The sequence below is a fragment of the Physcomitrium patens genome, chromosome 10, assembly GCF_059467195.1.
Source record: "Physcomitrium patens ecotype Gransden chromosome 10, ASM5946719v1, whole genome shotgun sequence".
Classification (NCBI taxonomy): Eukaryota; Viridiplantae; Streptophyta; class Bryopsida; order Funariales; family Funariaceae; genus Physcomitrium; species Physcomitrium patens.
The window spans coordinates 6,817,565-6,837,237 of NC_143419.1; the positions used below are offsets into that span (position 1 = coordinate 6,817,565).

Here is a 19,673-nt window from a genome sequence, read left to right on the forward strand (position 1 = left end):
CGTCACCAATGAACACACACCGACCTCGTAGTCACAAAAAGAGCTTTAGATCTCTACAGTGTATGGTGGTTCATGCCGGCGGGGGAAAGCTTTGTCGGGTGATATGAACTTTGTTATAACGCATTCGAATGGCCACAGGTTTAATATAAGCTACTCCTTTGATATGAACCCAGCAATATACTGAGACTAGATTTATTCCACAGGATGCTTTGACTTACAAATTTTACAACTGAACGAATGTTGAGATTAGCTTCTTGGTGCAGTCATACATGATTCCTGCATGAGCTAGTCAAGAAATTAAAATCAGTGGATTTTTAACAGAAGATCTTAGGATTGGTATCGAGCACAGCACCGAGGTATTAAAAGACTGATTTCAGCAAGTTTACTAATCCATGCGACCTACCGTTGTAGTTCCAGTGCACTGAACATCCACACAGCACACGCACACGGAGTCATGCAATCCTGTTCTGCACAGTCGACTCGAGCGTTGTGGGGATGACGAGGGGGGTGCAGCCGCAGCTGCCCGCGAGTGCTGAACAAACAGAAAATTGAAGGCACGTCATAAAGGCATGAGATTTGTGCCGCATATAAAACAAAAAAAAAGTGATAGAAATTTGGGGTTTTTGTCAGATTGGAGATACCTTTCATATTCAAAGGTATTTTTGCTATTGTCAAGAATGTAGAGGTATTCTTGATATTTCAACATATTTTAGGGGTATATGTGATATCTTCCCTTAAAAATATTATGGTTATTTATTTGTTTATTTTATTTCATTACAGAAAACATTATGTAAATGTTTTGAAAGGTGTCAAATGGTTGAAGTCCTTTTATATATATACACTTATATATTTCTTTAATAATCTTCATTCATACAATTGAGTTAATTTTTAATCTTGTCAACTAACCTCCAACTTTTATTGTATCTTTATAATCAGTTTTTTAGAAAATTACATTCTTCTTACATTATTTCATCCCATATTACATTCTCCTTACAATATATGTAAGAGCACACACCATGTCATGTGCTTCTTCAAAAGAGAAAGGAATATAAAAGCAAAAGAATACGAAAATTAAAGTAAAACACAAAGTATAAAGACGAGAAGTAAAGTAAAGTAAATCACAAAGTAAAAGGCGAGAAGATTCTATGATTTGGCTGCCTAGGGAAATCGGCGGAGATTGATCGTTTGGAGCCATTGCATGAGATTTTGGAAGAGCTTGCGCAAGAGATCGAGCTCAGTGCAGTACTGGTGATTGTTGTATGCTGAGCTATGAGACTTAGAGAGCGAGAGAGCGAGAGTTTTGAGGTTTCGGGGTTTGTATCCCTCTGGGAACCTCAATTAAGAGATTGAGAGAGTTAGCCCCAGAGCTCGCAAGCATTACGGCGGTTGGTCACCCTCCTCTGTGTTTGCAGAGTGTTACACAATTGGAATTTCTTGAATCGTTGCAAATGTAGATCCGGCTCTCCTGGCCGGTGCATTATTTCGACAGTGATACTTCTTTGCGAGTGTTTAGAGATCTGCTGTGCCGATATGAAAACCATGTGTGCGGGAAATTGTCACAATAGCCCTGTTCTGATGATCAATCGAGCTCACTTCTGTTGGCGGAAGCTGCCTTTCGTCACCAGTCATGCACTGCTTTCAACCTCACCTATAATTGACGGAAATAGGAATGATGCTTGCCGAAGCCGTGCTTAAAATATCCATTAAAAAATGAGCTCCTCGTCAGATTTTGCAGCTTTGTTCATTCCATGGGCTTGATTGTAGCACCACTTAATACAGGTTTTGAAGGAAGTCGAGCGATATCTTGGTGAGGTTATCAAGAGATTTTCGAGGCTTGCGGTGCAGTGAAATAGTATCTTAAGTTTTTCGAAACTACTGTTGATTGAGCTCAGAGTGCCAATTTCACCGCTTCTAGTATGCAATGGGAAGCCTACGATGATTCCAAAGCAGTCTTACTTCGTTCTAAAGCGATAGAATGCAGCCATAGATACTTATGAGATTGGTTTCAATGGAATGAATACTTTGGATACCAGTCGATTGTTGTAAGTCATTACAAAATCTATTCGCGCACTAGTCGATATTAATTATCATGCAGCGTTCAACCAGCGCGTCCAGCGACGTTTTGGTATTGACGCACTTGAAAATATTATCATCTGCTGTCTAGTGCTGTGGGTTAGCTTCGTTTACGCACAACCAACAAAATGGCAAGAAGGAAGCGCACACCGGCTTGTGCTGCACCGGAGGTCCACTGTCACATCAGGCATCGATGGCATTGGCCAGTGTACCTTTGGATACCCAACCTCTGCAGTATGCACGTCACACCTAATCCCTTTGCTTTGTTAGTTGAAGAAACGGTAATTAGCAGAGTTGTGCGTAAATTCTTAGCATATCTTGATCTGCGAACGGCTAGCAGTTATGAAAGTAAGCTTGGAAGGGGTTTGTTCTAATTTAAGTTACAGCCTGCAGCTTATATGAGGATTGCAGCATGTGCAAAGGCGTATTCAGTGGCCTTCACAAACAAGAAGTTGTTCACGGTACTTTATATGGTTAGGTAAGCAAACACTCTCTTCTGACTTAGAACGCAATAGAATATTCTGTTTTTAATGGTGACAAATGGCTGCTGAAAGGAATGTGTATGAGACTTCATTTTTAAGACTACGTTACTGATTAGCTTTTGTGACTCTGGGAGCACGCCTCCTAACCATCTTCGTACATACTTGTTTATACACTCATCAAGTTTCAAAATCTGATGCCTATTCAATAACGGAATTCGTGATGTACGTAAAATCCCAAACATCAGAACCTTGAGGTGATTGATTAATTACATTGGACATAACTTAAGAAAGATTTGAAGGAATCTACATTTTATTGACTGTGGTTCTTCCCCTACACGATGTGGATGGTTACAGCTTTGTGGCAAATGAATTCGGAAGATGTATTTCCAGCCTGATGGACTGCCGTAAGTTCAGACCAAATGCGCAATCAAATTACCAACGATGCCAAATTTCTTTCCACGATTCTCATTTACAAAGATGGCATTAAGTGACACAAAATTCATTCGGAGTGAATGACACCTAATTAATTTGACCGTTGGGCAACATCTCTTTTCTGAATTGTAAATGTGGGCGTGTTCATTGGGTTGGGTTCAGCTTCGACTTTTGGAGACGTATTAGTCCATGTTTCTTCGAGGTATCCATACTCGTGCCTATCTTGAATCGCTCTCTTGACTTCGCAAAGTTTACAGTATGTCAGTTTTTTCTACTTCTCAACAGGAATCATGCTCCTGTGTTAAATGAATGTATCTTTATTTTGGAAATAAAATTTAATTGATCTTATCCCATTTCGGACGATGCTTCCATTGGTGTGAGCAGAGCCAGCAACACAGCGACCTTGCTAGTCCTCTCACACCTTTACAGGTGAGCATACGCCACCATGACGAGAGTTTGGAATCGCATTTGGAACGTTAACATATTTGAGAATTCAATTCTTGCATGAGTTGAGTTGGAGTGTAGCGAGCGCATTCTGTTTTCGAAATGCATATTTTGCAAAGATGCTGAAACAGCAACTAACTTTGCCTGTTTGATCTAACTGCAGAAGGGACTACACAATTTTCCTTCTCCTTCTGGAACTTGATGTTGTTAGCCATTGGTTCAGAATTTACTGGTTCGCTTCATTCACACTTGATACATTTGCGTTCTGAATGCAGAAACTATTGAGTCCAAAATCAATGAGTTACTTCCCTAACTAGATAATGGTAACCAAGGAACGTAACCATAATTAAAACTTAAACTGCAACTTGCTGCTTCTAGATATTGTTGTCTTCGATTTGATTTGGAATGTAGTTTATCCCTGCCAACCTTTCTCATGTTTTGATTTGTTAACAAATCTAGTCTTTGGCTCATACAAGGACTGCCACGCTGAATTATCCTAAATGTTGTTTTATATACAGTGACGTTTTTAGCAGGAGGTGCCACTGTCACCACTTGAAGTATTTCCATAATTCTCTCTATGGTCACCCTCTTTTCCGGCTATTTTGCTCATTAAGTCAGGAAGTAAGTGTTCTGATCGTTTTGTGGATATTCTCGCTCTCTCTAGTGATAAGATCAATCTCAGCCATGCCAATGTGCAGTTTGAAATGAGGGTTGTATTTGAATGATTTAATGATCGAATGCAGGTCATGTACATGATGCTCTATCTGGTGTCTTTGGATTGGATGGAGGTACATAAGCTTAACGTTTTGTTGCTTTTGGGCCTCAATTGATTCGATCAGGATAAATTACTAAATCCTTACCACAAAAGAAAGTCGTATTTGAAAGAGTTAAATTCTTTTCTTCACGTCGGCATGTACGCTTTCAGCACGGGCTGCCAGTCAAACTTAGCATCAGGAGTCTGAGCAGATTAAGGCATCCAAAATATTTTAAGATATTGGTCATGGCTGCTCCAGGATTCGTACTGCAGCAATTCACAACTCTTAATGAGGTATCACTTTTTGTAACTGGAAATAGAATATTTCGTGGTATTTCCATTCCATGTCAAATTGATTGAATTCAAGAATGAAAGATCTATCCCTCGTATTTGAAAAATTATTTATCTGTTCTGGCTTCTTCCAGATTTGGCTTGCATTGGACATGTGTGTAAAGTTTGACCATGAAAGGTTCTGCCCCAAGGCAGTGTGCACCAAGGAACAACATGTCCATTGTCCCGCCGAGACATCAAAGCCAGTTTTAAGAAGGCTCTCGAGAAGTGTTCCTCGAACATCGAATAGATCCAAAAGCAGGCTCCATGTCGGTAAGCTCCATATTTTGCATTGTTTAGTTATTAGAATATTCTGACGTTAGGTGAAATATCTGGTCACGCTCTCTCGCAGGGTAGACGTGTGGATCACTTGATTTCTGATGTTTCTTCAACATTATATTTCTGTGCAGATCATCACCACCGTGGGCACTCCTGAGAACAGCGTACTAAGTAGACATGAAGAAAAAATATAAAATGCTTTGCTGATCTCGGTAATTTTATTCTCATGTTTTAGTTGAATGTACCAGTTTTACCCATAAATCTGGTACGAAATACATGATGCAGATGAAAGTTCTTCATGAGTATTCAATGTTGGACTATATTGGCACGAGGTCAGAGACATAACAATTTGTTGACAAATTTGTTACTCACTGTTTCCACCCTCAAATCCTGGTTCAAATATATCCTGGCTCTCTGTGTAGTGGGCTGTCCGTGAACCTAAATTAGGTTTGGACTATTTACATTGTAGTTATTTCTTAACTGGATACTTTAACCATGCCTTTGAGAGGCAAGGATATATTCATAACCTTAACGATTGTTATCAGACCATCGATGTGCCATTAAATTGAACCACCTGTGCCATTAAGCCTGTGCAGTGGCGGCACGTCTACTCTACACAGACCGAAGGTAATGCAATAAGATTTTGCTTATTAGAATTAGATTCTCAATGGTTGTGACTGATTCAACCGCTGCTTGAGCTCATGAAACAATCACACCCAGAAGTGAATGATCTCCTTGATCTGCGATTCTGTGACAACTTCCTCAAACGAGCGATTAATTGCAGCATCTAGTAAATCATGTGCAGCTGGTGACAAAGTCCAATGACTTTCCTCTCGCTCATCTGCTTCAGCTTTGACTGAGATTTGGTCCCATGATCTGGAATGCAGCCGGTGAATCCAAACAGTAGCACTAGACATATAAATCTAGGGTGATTGGTTGCAGACGGGGAAATGCTTTCAATTCTATACTTTTCAGCACCCTATACGTCATGGCTGTAACAACCTTGAGGGAACCACTGTTGTATCAGTGGTTGACGGTTCAAGGTGTACTTCACCAAATCCACAACGAGTAAGGACATCGAAATGTCAAACAGTGAAAATAATTTTCGAGAACTTCGTGGCACCATAACCGCACTGATGGAGCCATTATGATCTTGTCATTTACGATAGCCACTTCGAAGGCATATGACACAGACCGGCAACCTGAAAAAAAAAAAAAAAAAAAAAGGGATCTCACAATTTGACTTGTCACCGAAACGGTACATTGTTGAATTAGTTAGGATCTAGGCTAGCTTCAAGAACATCAGGGACAGAATTAAGTGGTGTTAAGTTCCTGCGATGGTTAGATTTTGTATTATTGTGACGCAATGGACAACGTCTAAAATAACTGTGATACACAGGCTTGTTACAATTGAAGAAATTCTTGAAATTAACCATATTTTTTGAGTACTTGAGGTGTTTTGAAGTCGCTGCCGGATGTCATATGAATCTCGAATGTATCCTGAACATTCTAGAGACAAATACCTCGAGCGTCAAAAACCTCGCTTCATGTACCCGCTCTTGAGTGTCGCATCCCTCACACCATTGTGGCCGGCGCTCATGAAGGAGCTTGAGCCTTTGTTGCTGGGGGTGCCGAGGGCATCGCCAATCTTGGGAACCTGGCCAATTTTGGTCCTTGGTGGCGCCGTTCCTCCCCCAAACGTATTCAGGGGATAGTTACCACACGAACTGAGATTATTGGTAACACCATGGTTACGGCTTACAGCTTGACGATTTTTCTGCATGAAATTTCTGGTGCTTCCTTTTCTGACGCTGTATCTGGCTGAAAATTCATCACACGTGCTGAACAATTTCAGCATAGTTACCATGAAAAACATCTGACCTAAGAAAACCAAAAACAACATACAAAAGCGGTCGCCGTTATAAACCATCCATCACCGAAGTTGACATTTATCACACTTGTTTAAACAATCCTGTTCGACAGCAATCCAGCGAAGGCAACGATCCCTCACAACCTGCATTGTTAATTATATACAAAATTCGATTGAATGCAATGGTGAGGAATTCCACAGGTAGCGAAATGTGCTTACTCAGATCCGGCCGGTCGCCTGAATTATATGAGAGAGACAAGGGCCTGTCTACAGAACTCGCGGGTGGGGTAAAATATTTGCAGAAATCTCCCTCTTCCGTGGATTTTGAACCTCTCATGGACGTTTTCATAGTAATTGCACCCCGTTTTCGATATTGCTGTCGCATGCATGTCAAACAGGCCTCATTCACGAGTTCTCCACGGCCAGTAAACTAAACCTACTCATCCGTTTCAAGCTCTCGGCAAAAGCGTCGCCACACACAAATCTGAAGTCACAGATTCTGAAATTCACGACACAAATTTTTCAAGAGGTTGGCACTGTGATGAAGACAGAGTTTGAATTCGGGGCTTTGCGGCGTGGGACTCACAGCAGTTTTAGCGGTTAGACTTCCTACGTCATGAGAAGGTATAGCCCAGTGAAATATAACGAACCATAACAACAACAACAGTCTGTTCTGTTTCTAATGCTCCTGGATGAAGATGCGGTTTCGAAATATGATGTCACAAAAAATAGCGACTTATGATACTTCATGATCGGGAGCGGCATTTTGTCCAATTCATGTCAACGCTCAGCAGAAAAACATGCGACTCTTGAATTAGTATAAAAAGATTGAATAGAGATGGAGAATTAATAGCTCACAAACAAATGGAATTTGCTATTCATCTAGTGTTAACATCCTCTTCCTCTTTTGGATGAAAACCAATTGATCTTTTGGATGGATGATAATAATACTTTGGATATATTAGTATGTATGCATTGTAGCCTTGAGCTTCTTATTAGAACCTACTATACAATTTTTACTTCACCACTTGTGTGTTGCTTGGATTTATATGAATAATTCAAATAGGTCTCAAAGTTTAACTTAGATTTTTTTAGGATCAAAGATATGCATAATGTATGATAAGAATTTTTGTTCACCATATTAACAAGAACAAAAATGATATTAACTTGGATTTATATGAATAATTCAAATAGGTCTCTAAGTCTTATCTTGAATTTTCAATTCTATAATCTAAAAAAAATTAAAAAAAATTAGACTTCAGATAAATTTGAAGAAATTGAGTAATAAAATAGGACAACTTGTCAATATTTGCATTGAAATGCTAGATAAAGAACTTATTGAAAAAATCCTTATTAGAATTTTTTCCAAGTTAAAATGTCTTTAGACATCTTATGACTAAAAGGAAAAAATCTAATTTTGTATTTTAATCTCAAGATCCAACTATTACTTGAAGATATAGTATTAAAGACAAGAACTTGATGAAAGCAAATAAACAAGAGAGACTCTCTTAAAGCAATAGAAATAGAGAAGTATATATATTAAAAGAAAAACTAAAATGGCTATTGCCAAAAGACAAAGAAACTAGAGATGCTTGAAATTAGACTAGAAATAAGAAAGGAGTTGACAAGAGTGAAGAAGACTTCACTCATACTTCTATATATACTATCTATCTAAGATCTACGTAGCAATGCTCTATAAGACCTCCAAAAACGTGTTGACTTTGCATGATATGTATCTTGACTTGTAAGACAAGTTTTCTATATGGATATCTTATAGTTAGCTTATTCTGCAAGCTATCAATACATGTGGCACATTATAACCTATTAATCAACTATAAACATACGTAAAGTCAAAATAACATCTAAGAAGCTTTTAGGAAGCTTTTCTAGAAGGTATTATGAAATTAATCTACTTTTACATAATTCTACCTATTAATATTACTATAATAGATATATATTTGTGATATTATTTTTCTTTCTAAGGATGAGTTCCTATCAAGGACATGAACTGGAAGATGATGCATAAATCAATGAAATCTGTGTCAAAGAAAAGTAAAAAAAATAGAAATAAAGAAGTACATATATTAAAAGGAAACTAGAATGGCTTATTACCAAAAGACAAGAAAACTTGAAACTCTTGAAATTAGACTAGAAGCAAAAAAAGAGTTGATAAGAGTAAAGACAGCTTCACTCTTGCCTCTATATATACTATCTAACTAAGAGCTATGTGGCGATGTTCTATAGGACTCCTAATATATGTTAACAGCATTTGTTTCTGCACCAATCTTGTATCGTGTTGATTTTTCCAAAGCATTCTTTATGAAAACAGATGCATCAGACTTTGCTTTGGGTGCAGTTTGATCACAAATGGAAACAGATGACAAACTTCATCTAGTAGCCTTTCATTCAAGAAAATTCTCAGCAGCAGAAATCAATTATGAGATCCATGACAAAGAACTTCTTGCAATTGTGGATTCTTTTCAAGAATGGCGTCATTATCTAGAAGGCGCTTCAAGTCCAGTCACCGTATATATGGATCACAAGAACCTCGAGTATTTTATGTCAGCACGCATATTAAATCATCGTCAAGCTCGTTGGAACATATCTTTATCAAGATTTGAGTTCATCATCACTTATCGGCCAGGAAAATAAGAAGGTATGTCAGATGCCTTGTCTAAACATTCTTATTTTGTACCAGAACAACGAGATACAGCTTTTGAGCAACAAACAATGGTTTTCTTGAAGCCGGAGCAATTTTATCTTCGAGCAATAAAATCAACATTGATTGTTGATTTAACTTTTCTTAAGCAAGTCTAGTTAAGTATGTCTTCAGACCCTCTTGTTCATGATATAAGGAATAATTCTTCTAAATCTCATGATCCCTCTAAATTTGAATTCAAGAACAACCTACTCTATTTCGAAGGATGCCTATATGTTCCAGAAGGAGAAGCATGTTTACGTATTTTTCAAGCTCGTCACGACTTCCCAGCAGCAAGATATTTTGGATATAATAAGACTTTGGAGCTGATATTTAGGGATTTTTGGTGGCCTCAAATGTGGAAGGCAGTCAAAGATTTTGTATAATCATATGATGTTTAATCAAGATCAAAAACTCCTCGTCATTGACCTTTTGGACTTCTTCAGCCATTACCCATTCCAGAACAACCATGGTCTTCTATTTCTATGGACTTCATCACGGATCTTCCAATCTTAGGTTCTTATGACTCTATATTCATGATAGTAGATCATTTTACCAAGATGGCACATTTTGTACCATGTACAAAATCTATCACAGGTGAAGAAACAGCTAAGCTCTTTCTTGACAATATCTATTGCTATCATGGATTATCCAAGGATATTATATTAGATAAGAGAACTCAATTTATATCAAGATTTTGGCAGACTCTTTTCAAGATTCTAAAAGTGGATAAAAAACTATCTTTGGCATTCCATCTTCAAACTGATGGACAAACGGAGCATGTTAATCAAGTTTTAAAGCAATATTTAAGATGTACTATTAACTACCAACAAGATGATTGGACAACTCTTTTGCCATTGGCAGAGTTTGCTTACAATAACACGGTACATTCTTCTACAAAACAAATACCTTTCTTTGCTAATTATGGTTATCATCCATGACTTGATACTTTTGACTTTTCAAAAGTTGATAATCCTACTGCGAAAGATTTGGCGATTCATTTATCAGAGCTACATGCAACGATGACGGTGCAATTAAAAGAGGCTCAAGAACAACAAAAGATTAATGCGGATGTCTATCGAAAGGAACAACCATCATTCTTCTTGGGTAATAAGGTATGGCTACTTCATCATAATATCAAGACCACTCGTCTTTGTGACAAGTTTGACTATCAAAGACTTGGACCATTTTTTATTTGTGCACAAATCAATTCAATTGCATATCGTTTATATCTACCGGAGTTAATGAAAATCCATCTAGTATTCGACGTGTCTCTTCTTGAATCATATAAGACAGTGAACATACCAAGAAGACGACAAGCTCCACCTCCTCCTATAGAAGTGGACAATAATGAAGAGTTTGAAGTAGAAGAAGTCTTAGATTCAAGGTGGCATCAAAATAAATTAGAATATCTTGTCCATTGGCACGGATATAGTATTAGTGAACGCACATGGGAGCCAATAAAGAATCTTATAAATGCAGCAAAGGCGATGGAGGCTTTTCATCGACGACATCCATCAAAATCAAGATGAAAACCTTCTTTATAAAAGAAACAACATCTAGGCAAGATAACATTCTACTTTCAATCCTTGTTCGTAGCTTCTTTATAGTTGTGACACTCAAGAAATGGAGAACCAACAACCAACGGATTCGACTCAAGAGCCTTCATTTGCTGACCTATCAGATGAGACATTACGATTGTCACAACCTTCAAGACAATGCAATCGAGATGAAGATCTTCAAGAACGACATGTTCTTCCTCGAATAGATGGCGAGATACAACGCATTTGGTATCACAATTTGGGAAGGGACTCCCAATGTTTGGTGATTTTGCTAGAGGTAGCAACAACTCCTGATGGTGTTCTAAATGTTCTATTCGAAAGAAGTTATGAAGGCCTCAACAATGATCAAATAACTGGGTGGTCTTCCCGCCCTAATATGGGACACTACTAATGGTTGAGAGGCCCTATCAATCATCTTCGAAGAGAACAAAGATCAGGGTATGTGGCATTCTTGTCCTTGACAGTTTTTGATCTTGAACAAACATCACATGATTGAACAAAGTCTTTCACACCCTTCCACGTTTGTGGCCACCAAAAATCTCTAAATATAAGCTCTAAAGTCTTGTTGTATCCAAAATGTCCTACTATTGGAAAGTCCTGATGTGCTTGAAGAACTGATAATTGTACTTCTCTTTTTGGAACATATAATCAACCTTCGAAATAGAATAGGTTGTTTTTGAACTCAAACTTAGAAGTATTTTAAAACTTAGAAGAAAGATTCTTGATATTGTGAATAAGAAGATTAGAAGATATACTTGATTGGATTTATTTCACAAGGATTAAATCAACACTCAATGTTGATTTCATTATTCAAAGATGAAAATGCTTTAGCTTTAAAAAGATCATTTTTTGTTGATCAAAAGATGCATCTCCTTCTTTTGATGTAAGATAAGAATGTCTTAAAAGGACGTCTCACAAACGTTGTTGTTTTTTGGATTGATCTGCAATCTTGAAATCAAATCTTGATAAAGACATGTTGATATGAAGTACTCAAGATTCTTATGGTTTATATACATGGTGACTGGATTCGAAGCGCCTTCTAGATGATGATGCCATTCTTGAAATAAATTCATGATTGCAAGAAGTTCTTTGTCTTGAATTTCATAGTTAATCTTGACTATTGAAAAAATTTTGGAATGAAAAGCTATTAGGTGAAGTTTATCATCTGTTCTCATTTGTCATAATACAGCATCTAAAGCAAAGTCCAATGCATTTTTTTCCATAAAAAATACCATAGAAAAGTTGACGCGATACAAGATTGGTACAAAAATAAAGGTTGACTTCAAAGCTTCGAAAGATACTTCAACTTCTTTGCTCCACTCAAGTTTGTCTTTGCAAGTCAAACGTATAAATGGGGCTACAATTCAAGAGAAGTCTTTGATGAAGATCCAATAATAGTTGGCAAAGTTCAAAAAGTATTAGATATTTCTTGCCATTTTTAAAATCTTCCAATCCATAATAATTTGAATTTTCTTAGGATCCATTACAAGTCTATAATTTGAAATGATGTAACCTAAGAAGTCAACTTAAGTAGTGTAGAATACACACTTTTCTATCTTGGCATAGAATCTTACATCTCTTAATTTTTGTAACACACAATAAATATGAAGTTTATATTCATCTATATTCTTAAAATAGATCAAGATGCTATACAGATAATAGACAACACAATCACCCAAAAACTCTAAAAAAATACCATTCTTTAGATGTTGAAAAGCTACCAGTGTATTTGTAAGTCCAAAAGGCATGACGTTGTATTCAAAATATCCATACCTAATTTGAAATATAATTTTTTATTCATCTCCTTCTTTAATATGTATTAGATTATATGCTCTTTATAGATCTATTTTTGTATAGATGGCTTGATTCAATTGATCAAGAAGTTCGAATATCAAAGGTAGAAGGTACTTATTCTTAATGGTGATCTTGTTGAGTCCTTGATAATCAACACACATCTCCAATGATCCATATTTCTTCTTCACAAATAAGATTGGAGCTCTTGTTGGTGATTTGGAATGGCATATGAAATTCTTGGTCAGATTTTTTTCAATATATTCTTTGAATTCAACTAATTCATTTTGTGCTAAACTATAGATTGGTCCAAATGGTAATTGTGCTCCTTCTTTAAGGTCAATTGAACATTCATAGGGACGATGTTCTAAAACAATATCTACATACTTCTTCTCGAATACATCTTGAAATTCTTGATATTAACTTGAAATGCCACTTGAAGTCTTTGCATCATTAGAAATAGGTATGGCATAAATCACATAAGGTGATCCTTCTTTTACAGCATGCAAGAAAGTTCTCATATTTACAAACCCAAGTTTTATTAAGCTAAATTTATGACTTTCTACTAAATTAATTTCACTCTTAGTTATATTTTTAGAGAAGTTAAGAATACAAGAAATCCAATCTATGCAAGGATTATACTTTTTTAACCATGATAAACCTAAAATGACTAGATTAGAAGTAGATCTAATTATATTAAAGATTATGTAATTACTATGACCATTTATTGCTACATCTATAGGAAGTATTTCATGAGTAACATCTCTAGAAGACAATAGACGTCCATTTATGACTTCTATATGAATAGGTTTAGTTTTTTGTACTAACGATATTTTATGATTTTTAACAAATTTTACATCTAAGAAATAAGTTGAGGCTCTTGAATCTATCAAGGTAGAAGCTTTATAATTATTAGATCCTAAATATTCATCTATTATAAAATAAGGAGAGGATTTTGAGAAGAGGATAGGACCTTCATTAGAAATTGTACAAGATTTCAATCACACTGTCCCTATTATGGTTGGACAAATTTGTTTTCCAACACATTATTTTTTTTGGCAATTGTGCTCTTCATTTAGTGGTTTTTTCACTTCTTTGGACAATGTTGAGTAGTATGTCTAGGTTCTTCATAATATAAGAATAATCCTTCTTGATGTCAATAAGTCTTTTCTTGCTCGATAAGAAGTTTAAAACGTATTGCATCAATTTGCATATCCTCTACTTCTGAATGTATGTGTTGAGGAGATATTGGTATTCCTATTGAATTGTAATAATGTTGAGGCCAACTTGTGCAACTCTCAGATCAAATTTTAAAAAATTGATTGTCACACTTCACGGCAAAGTCAATTGTTTGACTCAATAATTGAGGATCAAAAAAGTTGAGCATCAATTTCTCTACTTTACATTGTAATCTATAAAAAAATTGGCCAATAAATGCAGCATCATTTCACTTAATATCAATTGCAAGTTGTCAAAATTATGAAGCATATAATGTTACAGATTGATTGTCTTCTTATAAAATATGAATCTTATTAGTTGCAATGCAAGTTGCATCATATTTTTCATACATAGATCAAAATTTTGCCATAAATGCCTCCAAATTATCCAATATTAAAGCTTTTTGTTCAAAAAAAGATGAAAACCATGATAGTGTTGAACCTGAAAGAAGTATACCAATGAATCTAATTTGTGATTGTGGAGTTGGATACCTTTGAGGTTGAAGTTCAATTACAATTTGTACTTTATTGATAAATCCTCAAAATTTGGATCTTGTACCATCAAACTTCTCGGGCAAGGTAATTCTTCATTCTCTAACACTTAAAGGATGTTCCACCATAGGTAGAGGGACATGATTTGGTGCACATGTTGAGGCAGCTCTAATCATCTCTATATCCTCACTTCTTGCCATTCTTGTTGATCCTTGTGATAGTAAGGTAAGTTGATGCATTACAAGTATCAACTCACTCAATTATTCTTGCATTTGTGCCATTGCACTCTACATTTCAACAAGCTCTATCATAATAACACTCAAAAAAATATCTAATTTTACTCCAAATAGAAGAAAAGACTTGAAAATAAAGAAAATATTAAGAATAATATCAGTTTAGAAGAGAATAATCTGTAACTTCAAATATGCTTATGTCTTATATAAAAAAGGGATAATCTACTCTTAATCAAAACAAAACAAAGCTCTGATATTATAAGTGATTTCTTATCAATTTATCAAGGACATGAACTAGAAGATGATGTATGAATCAATAAAATCTGTATCAAAGAAAAAGTGACAAAATAAAAATAAGAAAGTACATATATTAAAAAAAAAAAAAAAAAAAAAAAAAAAAAAAAACTGGAATGGCTTATTGCCAAAAGTCAAGAAAACTTGAGACTCTTGAAACTATACTAGAAGTAAGAAAGGAGTTGACAAGAGTAAAGAAGGCTTCACTCTTACCTCTATATATACCATCTAAGTAAAAGCTATGTGGCAATGTTTTATAGGATTTCTAATATGTGTTGACTTTGCAAGACACATACGTTAGCTTACAAGGTAATTTTTCTATGTGTAAGCCAAATAAATAGCTTGTTTTTTAAGCTATCAATATGTATGGTACATGGCCAACTTTTTGACCACATTTCTAACCTAAAAAGTTAATTAAAAATACCTATAAAATCAAAGCACTATCTATGAAGCTTCTAAGAAGTTTTTATAGAAGATATTATGGAATTGACCTATTTTTATCTACTATTATCTAAATTATATAAATAATTATTGGTTTACATGTGTATGTCTGTGACAGTTCTATAAAGAGTAGTAATCATATGTTGAGGAAGTCTAAGATACAAAAAATTATATTTATCATGTATTCTGAACTTTGTTTCCTTAGAAGGTAGTTTATAGGTCCTTTTAGCCATTGATAATGTCCCATTTCTGATTAGAAAGACCACCCTATTATTTCATCATTATTAAAATCTTTGTAACTTCCTTCAAATAAAACATTTGTAATACTGTCAAGAATTGCACCTACTTCCAATAAAATCACCAAACATTGAGAATCTCTTTCCACTTTGTGTTATCAAATGCCTTGTATCTTGCCATCTATTCAAAGAATAACATATCATTTTTGAAAGTCTTCATCTCTATTACGTCATCTTAAAGGCTGTCATAATTACAATATTTCATACTATAAGTTAGCAAATAATAGCTCTTCAATTGAATCCATCATTTATTAATTCTTTATCTCCTTAACGCCACAATTATACAAAAATTACAAACAAAGATAGAAGGTAGAATGCAATCTTTCCTGAATTATGTTTCTTTTATCGTAAAGATTTGTTATTCTTCAACTTGGTTTTGATAGATGTTATTAATAAAAAGCCTCTATCGTCTTTGCTGCATTTGCAAGATTCTTTGTTGGCTCCTATGTGAGTTCATTAATATCATATTCATATCAATGAACAAGATATTCTAAACTTATTTTGGTGTTGCCTTGAATCTAGAACTTCTTTCATTTCATATAGAAAGAGGTAGAACTTGACTTTTTGGTATATTCATAGTTTTATATGATTTAAAAAAAGACACATGGAATATATCATAGATTTTCATTGACTCCAATAGATGTAAACAATAAGCAACTGGATTGATTTATCTACAAATAGAAAATGGTCTAAGCCTATGATAGTCCAGCTTGTTGCAAAGACGAGTAGTCTTGATATTATGATGAAGTAATCATATCTTATCACCTACATTAAATTGTAGTTGTTTCTTTCAATAGGCATCTAAATTGATCTTTTATTGTTCTTGAGCTTCCTTTAATTGCACCTTCATTATTGAATGTAGCTCTAACAAACAATTTTCTAAATCTTCTACAATAAGATTATCAACTTTTAAAAAGTCAAAAGTATCAAGTTATGGATGGTAACCATAATTAGCAAAAAAAAAGTGTTTACTGCATAGAAGAATGCATCATATTATTATAAGCAAATTCTACCAATGATAAGATACTTTATGAATCATCTTGTTGATAATTGATGGTACATCTTAAGTATTGTTCCAAAACTTGGTTTATACGGTCTATCTGTCAATCAATTTAAGGATAAAAGGCCAAAAAAAGTTTTATGCTAACCTTCAAAATCTAAAAAAAGATTTTCTAAAATCTTCATATAAATTCAATCTCTCTATCCAATATAATATCTTTTGGCAATCCATGATATTGATAGATATTATCAAAGAAAAGTTTGGCAATTTCTACACTTATGATAGATTTTATATATGGTAAAAAATATGCCATTTTGATAAATTAATGTACTATAATAAATATAGAATCACAAAAACTTAAGACTTGAAGCTTTATATATAAAATTACACCAAATACAAAAGCCTCAAGTTTATATATAAAATTACACCAAATACAAAAGCCTCAAGTAACCAACAACCCCCAAAATATGATAAAATCCTCTAAATCCTTGTATATCCTTATGTAGAATTTTTTTCAAACTTTAATACCTCATAACTCTTGATCCAACCGTCTAAATGTACTCAAAATTTACATGAAGTACTGATATATTCTTATCAACTTTCATAACAAATTTTAACTTCAAATTCATTGTAGATCTTGAGATATCTTGAAAATCCTAATAGTAGCTTCAAATCCTAGTTTTTATACACCTGTGTGTAATTTCCTTTATATCTCACAAACTAAATACTCAAATGCCACAAAATTTATATTTTTAGTTTTTTGACACAATTATCTACCTTTTCTAAAAGATTTTGACTAAAAATCCTTCCAAAAACTCAAGATATGGCTCCAACCATTACTATGAATAAAACCACTCACTTACTGCCTTTGATTTGAAAGTATCGCCTACAACTCCTTATATCTCCTTTATATGAGCTCCAAAAGCAACAATTCTTTCATAGAAGATGTAAGCTTTAAAATAGCCGTTCTAGTTGCACCTTCCGATCTTCAAAAACTGATGTATAACTCCTTGTATTTACAAAAGAATAATAGTATATCTTAAATTAACATCTTAACTTCAAACATCTATAATTTCTTCATACTAACTCCAAATCTTCTAATTTTTGCACAAAAATTGTAGTCCAAATCCTAAACCTTACAAATCTGACTTCTAATTCCGATATTCTCTCTTTAAAGTCACCAAAACCGTTCTTAAGGTCGCGGGAAGCCTCTTCAAAGTCCATTGGGTATGGTATTCGACCAATAGGGATGAAATTCTCCATTCCTTGCCTTCATCCGACCATTCCTTGCTTTCATCTCTCCCAATTAGCCTCCCACTAGTTTGGATTTTCTTTCTTAGGCTTCCACCTTCTTCCATGGCTTCATACTAAATATTTAGGTCCTATATATATATATATATATATATATATATGCCAAAATCAAAAAAAGTAATAAAATAAAAATAAAAATAAGGTTTCTCATACAAACTCCTTTTAATCTAATCTACTAACCACTTTAACACACATCTAGATTTGTCAACATATAATATTTTTTAACTATATTTTACATACTATAAGCATTTACAGTACGACAACGGTTGCTCTTGAATAAGTAATGGCTAAAGAAGTCCATAAGGTCAATGAGGAGGAATTTTTGACCTTGAATAAATGTCACATGATTGAAAAAAGTCTTTTACAACCTTCCACATTTGTGGCTATCAAAAATCTTTGGATATTAGCTCCAAAGTCTTCTTGTATCTAAAATATTACACTGTTGGAAAGTCGTGATATGCTTAAAGAGCATGTAAACAAGCTTCTCTTTTTAGAACATATAGGCGTCCTTTGAAATAAAGTAGGTTGTTCTTAAACTTGAATTCAGAAGTATCACAAGACTTAGAAGAAATATTCTTGATATCATGAATAAGAAGATTGGAGAATATATTTGATTGAATTTACTTCACAAAAGTTGAATCAACAATCAATGTTGATTTCATTGCTCAAAGATGAAATTATTTTGTCTTCAATAAAATTATTCTTTATTGATCAAAAGCTGCATTTCTTTCTTTAGGTACAAGATAAAAACATCTTGAAATAGCATTAGATAAACCTCCTTGTTTACTTGACTGATAAGTAATATTGAACTTAAATCTTAACAAATCGTGCTCTAACTAGCCTTGTGACAATTCAAAATATGTATTGACATGAAATACTTGAAGTTGTTGTGATTTGTATATATGGTGATTAGATTGAAAGTACTTTCTAGATAATAATATTATTTTTTTAAAAAATCCATGATAGTAAGAAGTTCTTTGTTGTAGATCTCATAATTAATCTCAAATGTTAAGAATTTCTTAGAATAGAAAGCTATTGGAAGGAGCTTGTCATCTTCTCTTATTTGTGATAAAATAACATCTATAAAAAAAAATTGATGCATTTATTTTCATAAAAAATATCTTCAAAAAGTCAACACAATATAAAATTAGTACAAAAATAAATGTCGACTTGAAGGCTTCAAAAGATGCTTCAAATTCTTTGCTCCAATCAAGTTTTTCTTTGCATGTAAGATGTATAAGAAGAGCCGCAATTTGAGAAAAATTCTTGATAAAGATCCAATAGTAATTGGCAAAGCTCAAAAAGTATTGTACATTTCTTATTATTTTTGAAATCTTCCAATCTATAATAGTTTGAACTTTCTTTGGATCCATCATAAGTCTTTTGTTAAAAATGATATATCCTAAAAAGTCAATATCCATATTTCTAAGTTTTTGTAATATATAATAAACATAAATTCCATACTCTTTTATATTTTTAGAATAGATTAAAATGTCGTCTAAGTAATAGACAACAAAATCATCTAAAAACTCACAAAAATATTATTCATAACATGCTGAAAAGCAATTGGTGCATTCATGAATCGAAAAGGCATGACATTATATTCAAAATATCTATACCTTGTTTGAAATGCAGTCTTTCATTCATCTCCTTCTTTAATGTGGACCAAGTTGT

At 34.2% G+C, this 19,673-nt stretch overlaps 2 protein-coding genes across 3 annotated transcripts; one reads left to right on the forward strand and one right to left on the reverse strand.

Annotated features, from left to right (window-relative positions):
* The first annotated feature begins 1,193 nt into the window (after positions 1-1,193).
* Positions 1,194-5,450, forward strand: LOC112287464 (CDP-diacylglycerol--inositol 3-phosphatidyltransferase 1). Of its 2 annotated transcripts, none has more exons than XM_090253635.1 (11): positions 1,194-2,307; positions 2,460-2,551; positions 2,910-2,959; positions 3,150-3,189; positions 3,372-3,416; positions 3,595-3,663; positions 3,950-4,052; positions 4,175-4,219; positions 4,357-4,479; positions 4,611-4,788; positions 4,926-5,450. In XM_090253635.1, exons 2-11 carry the CDS (start codon positions 2,472-2,474, stop codon positions 4,949-4,951), a joined length of 759 nt encoding a protein of 252 aa, XP_090109761.1. In that variant the 5' UTR covers positions 1,194-2,307; positions 2,460-2,471; the 3' UTR covers positions 4,952-5,450. The 2 variants fall into 2 exon arrangements, with proteins under 2 accessions (XP_090109761.1, XP_024386238.1); XM_024530470.3 differs by having other exon boundaries at positions 1,195-2,307; positions 2,467-2,551.
* Positions 5,451-6,113: 663 nt separating this feature from the next.
* Positions 6,114-7,488, reverse strand: LOC112287465 (uncharacterized). Its single transcript, XM_024530473.3, has 2 exons — positions 6,884-7,488; positions 6,114-6,615 (listed from the first exon to the last, which is right to left on the reverse strand). The coding sequence occupies exons 1-2, from the start codon at positions 7,047-7,049 to the stop codon at positions 6,326-6,328; spliced, it is 456 nt and encodes a 151-aa protein (XP_024386241.1). The 5' UTR covers positions 7,050-7,488; the 3' UTR covers positions 6,114-6,325.
* Positions 7,489-19,673: the final 12,185 nt, after the last annotated feature.

Coding starts and splice junctions, on each gene's coding strand:
- LOC112287464 (XM_024530470.3), top strand. CDS start 2,202: ATGGCAAGAAGGAAGCGCACACCGGCTTGTGCTGCACCGGAGGTCCAC. Junction 3,190..3,371: donor TTAGTCCATGTTTCTTCGAG/GTATCCATACTC, acceptor TGGTGTGAGCAG/AGCCAGCAACACAGCGACCT. Junction 4,220..4,356: donor TGTCTTTGGATTGGATGGAG/GTACATAAGCTT, acceptor GTACGCTTTCAG/CACGGGCTGCCAGTCAAACT.
- LOC112287465 (XM_024530473.3), bottom strand. CDS start 7,049: ATGCGACAGCAATATCGAAAACGGGGTGCAATTACTATGAAAACGTCC. Junction 6,616..6,883: donor AGGCGACCGGCCGGATCTGA/GTAAGCACATTT, acceptor ATGAATTTTCAG/CCAGATACAGCGTCAGAAAA.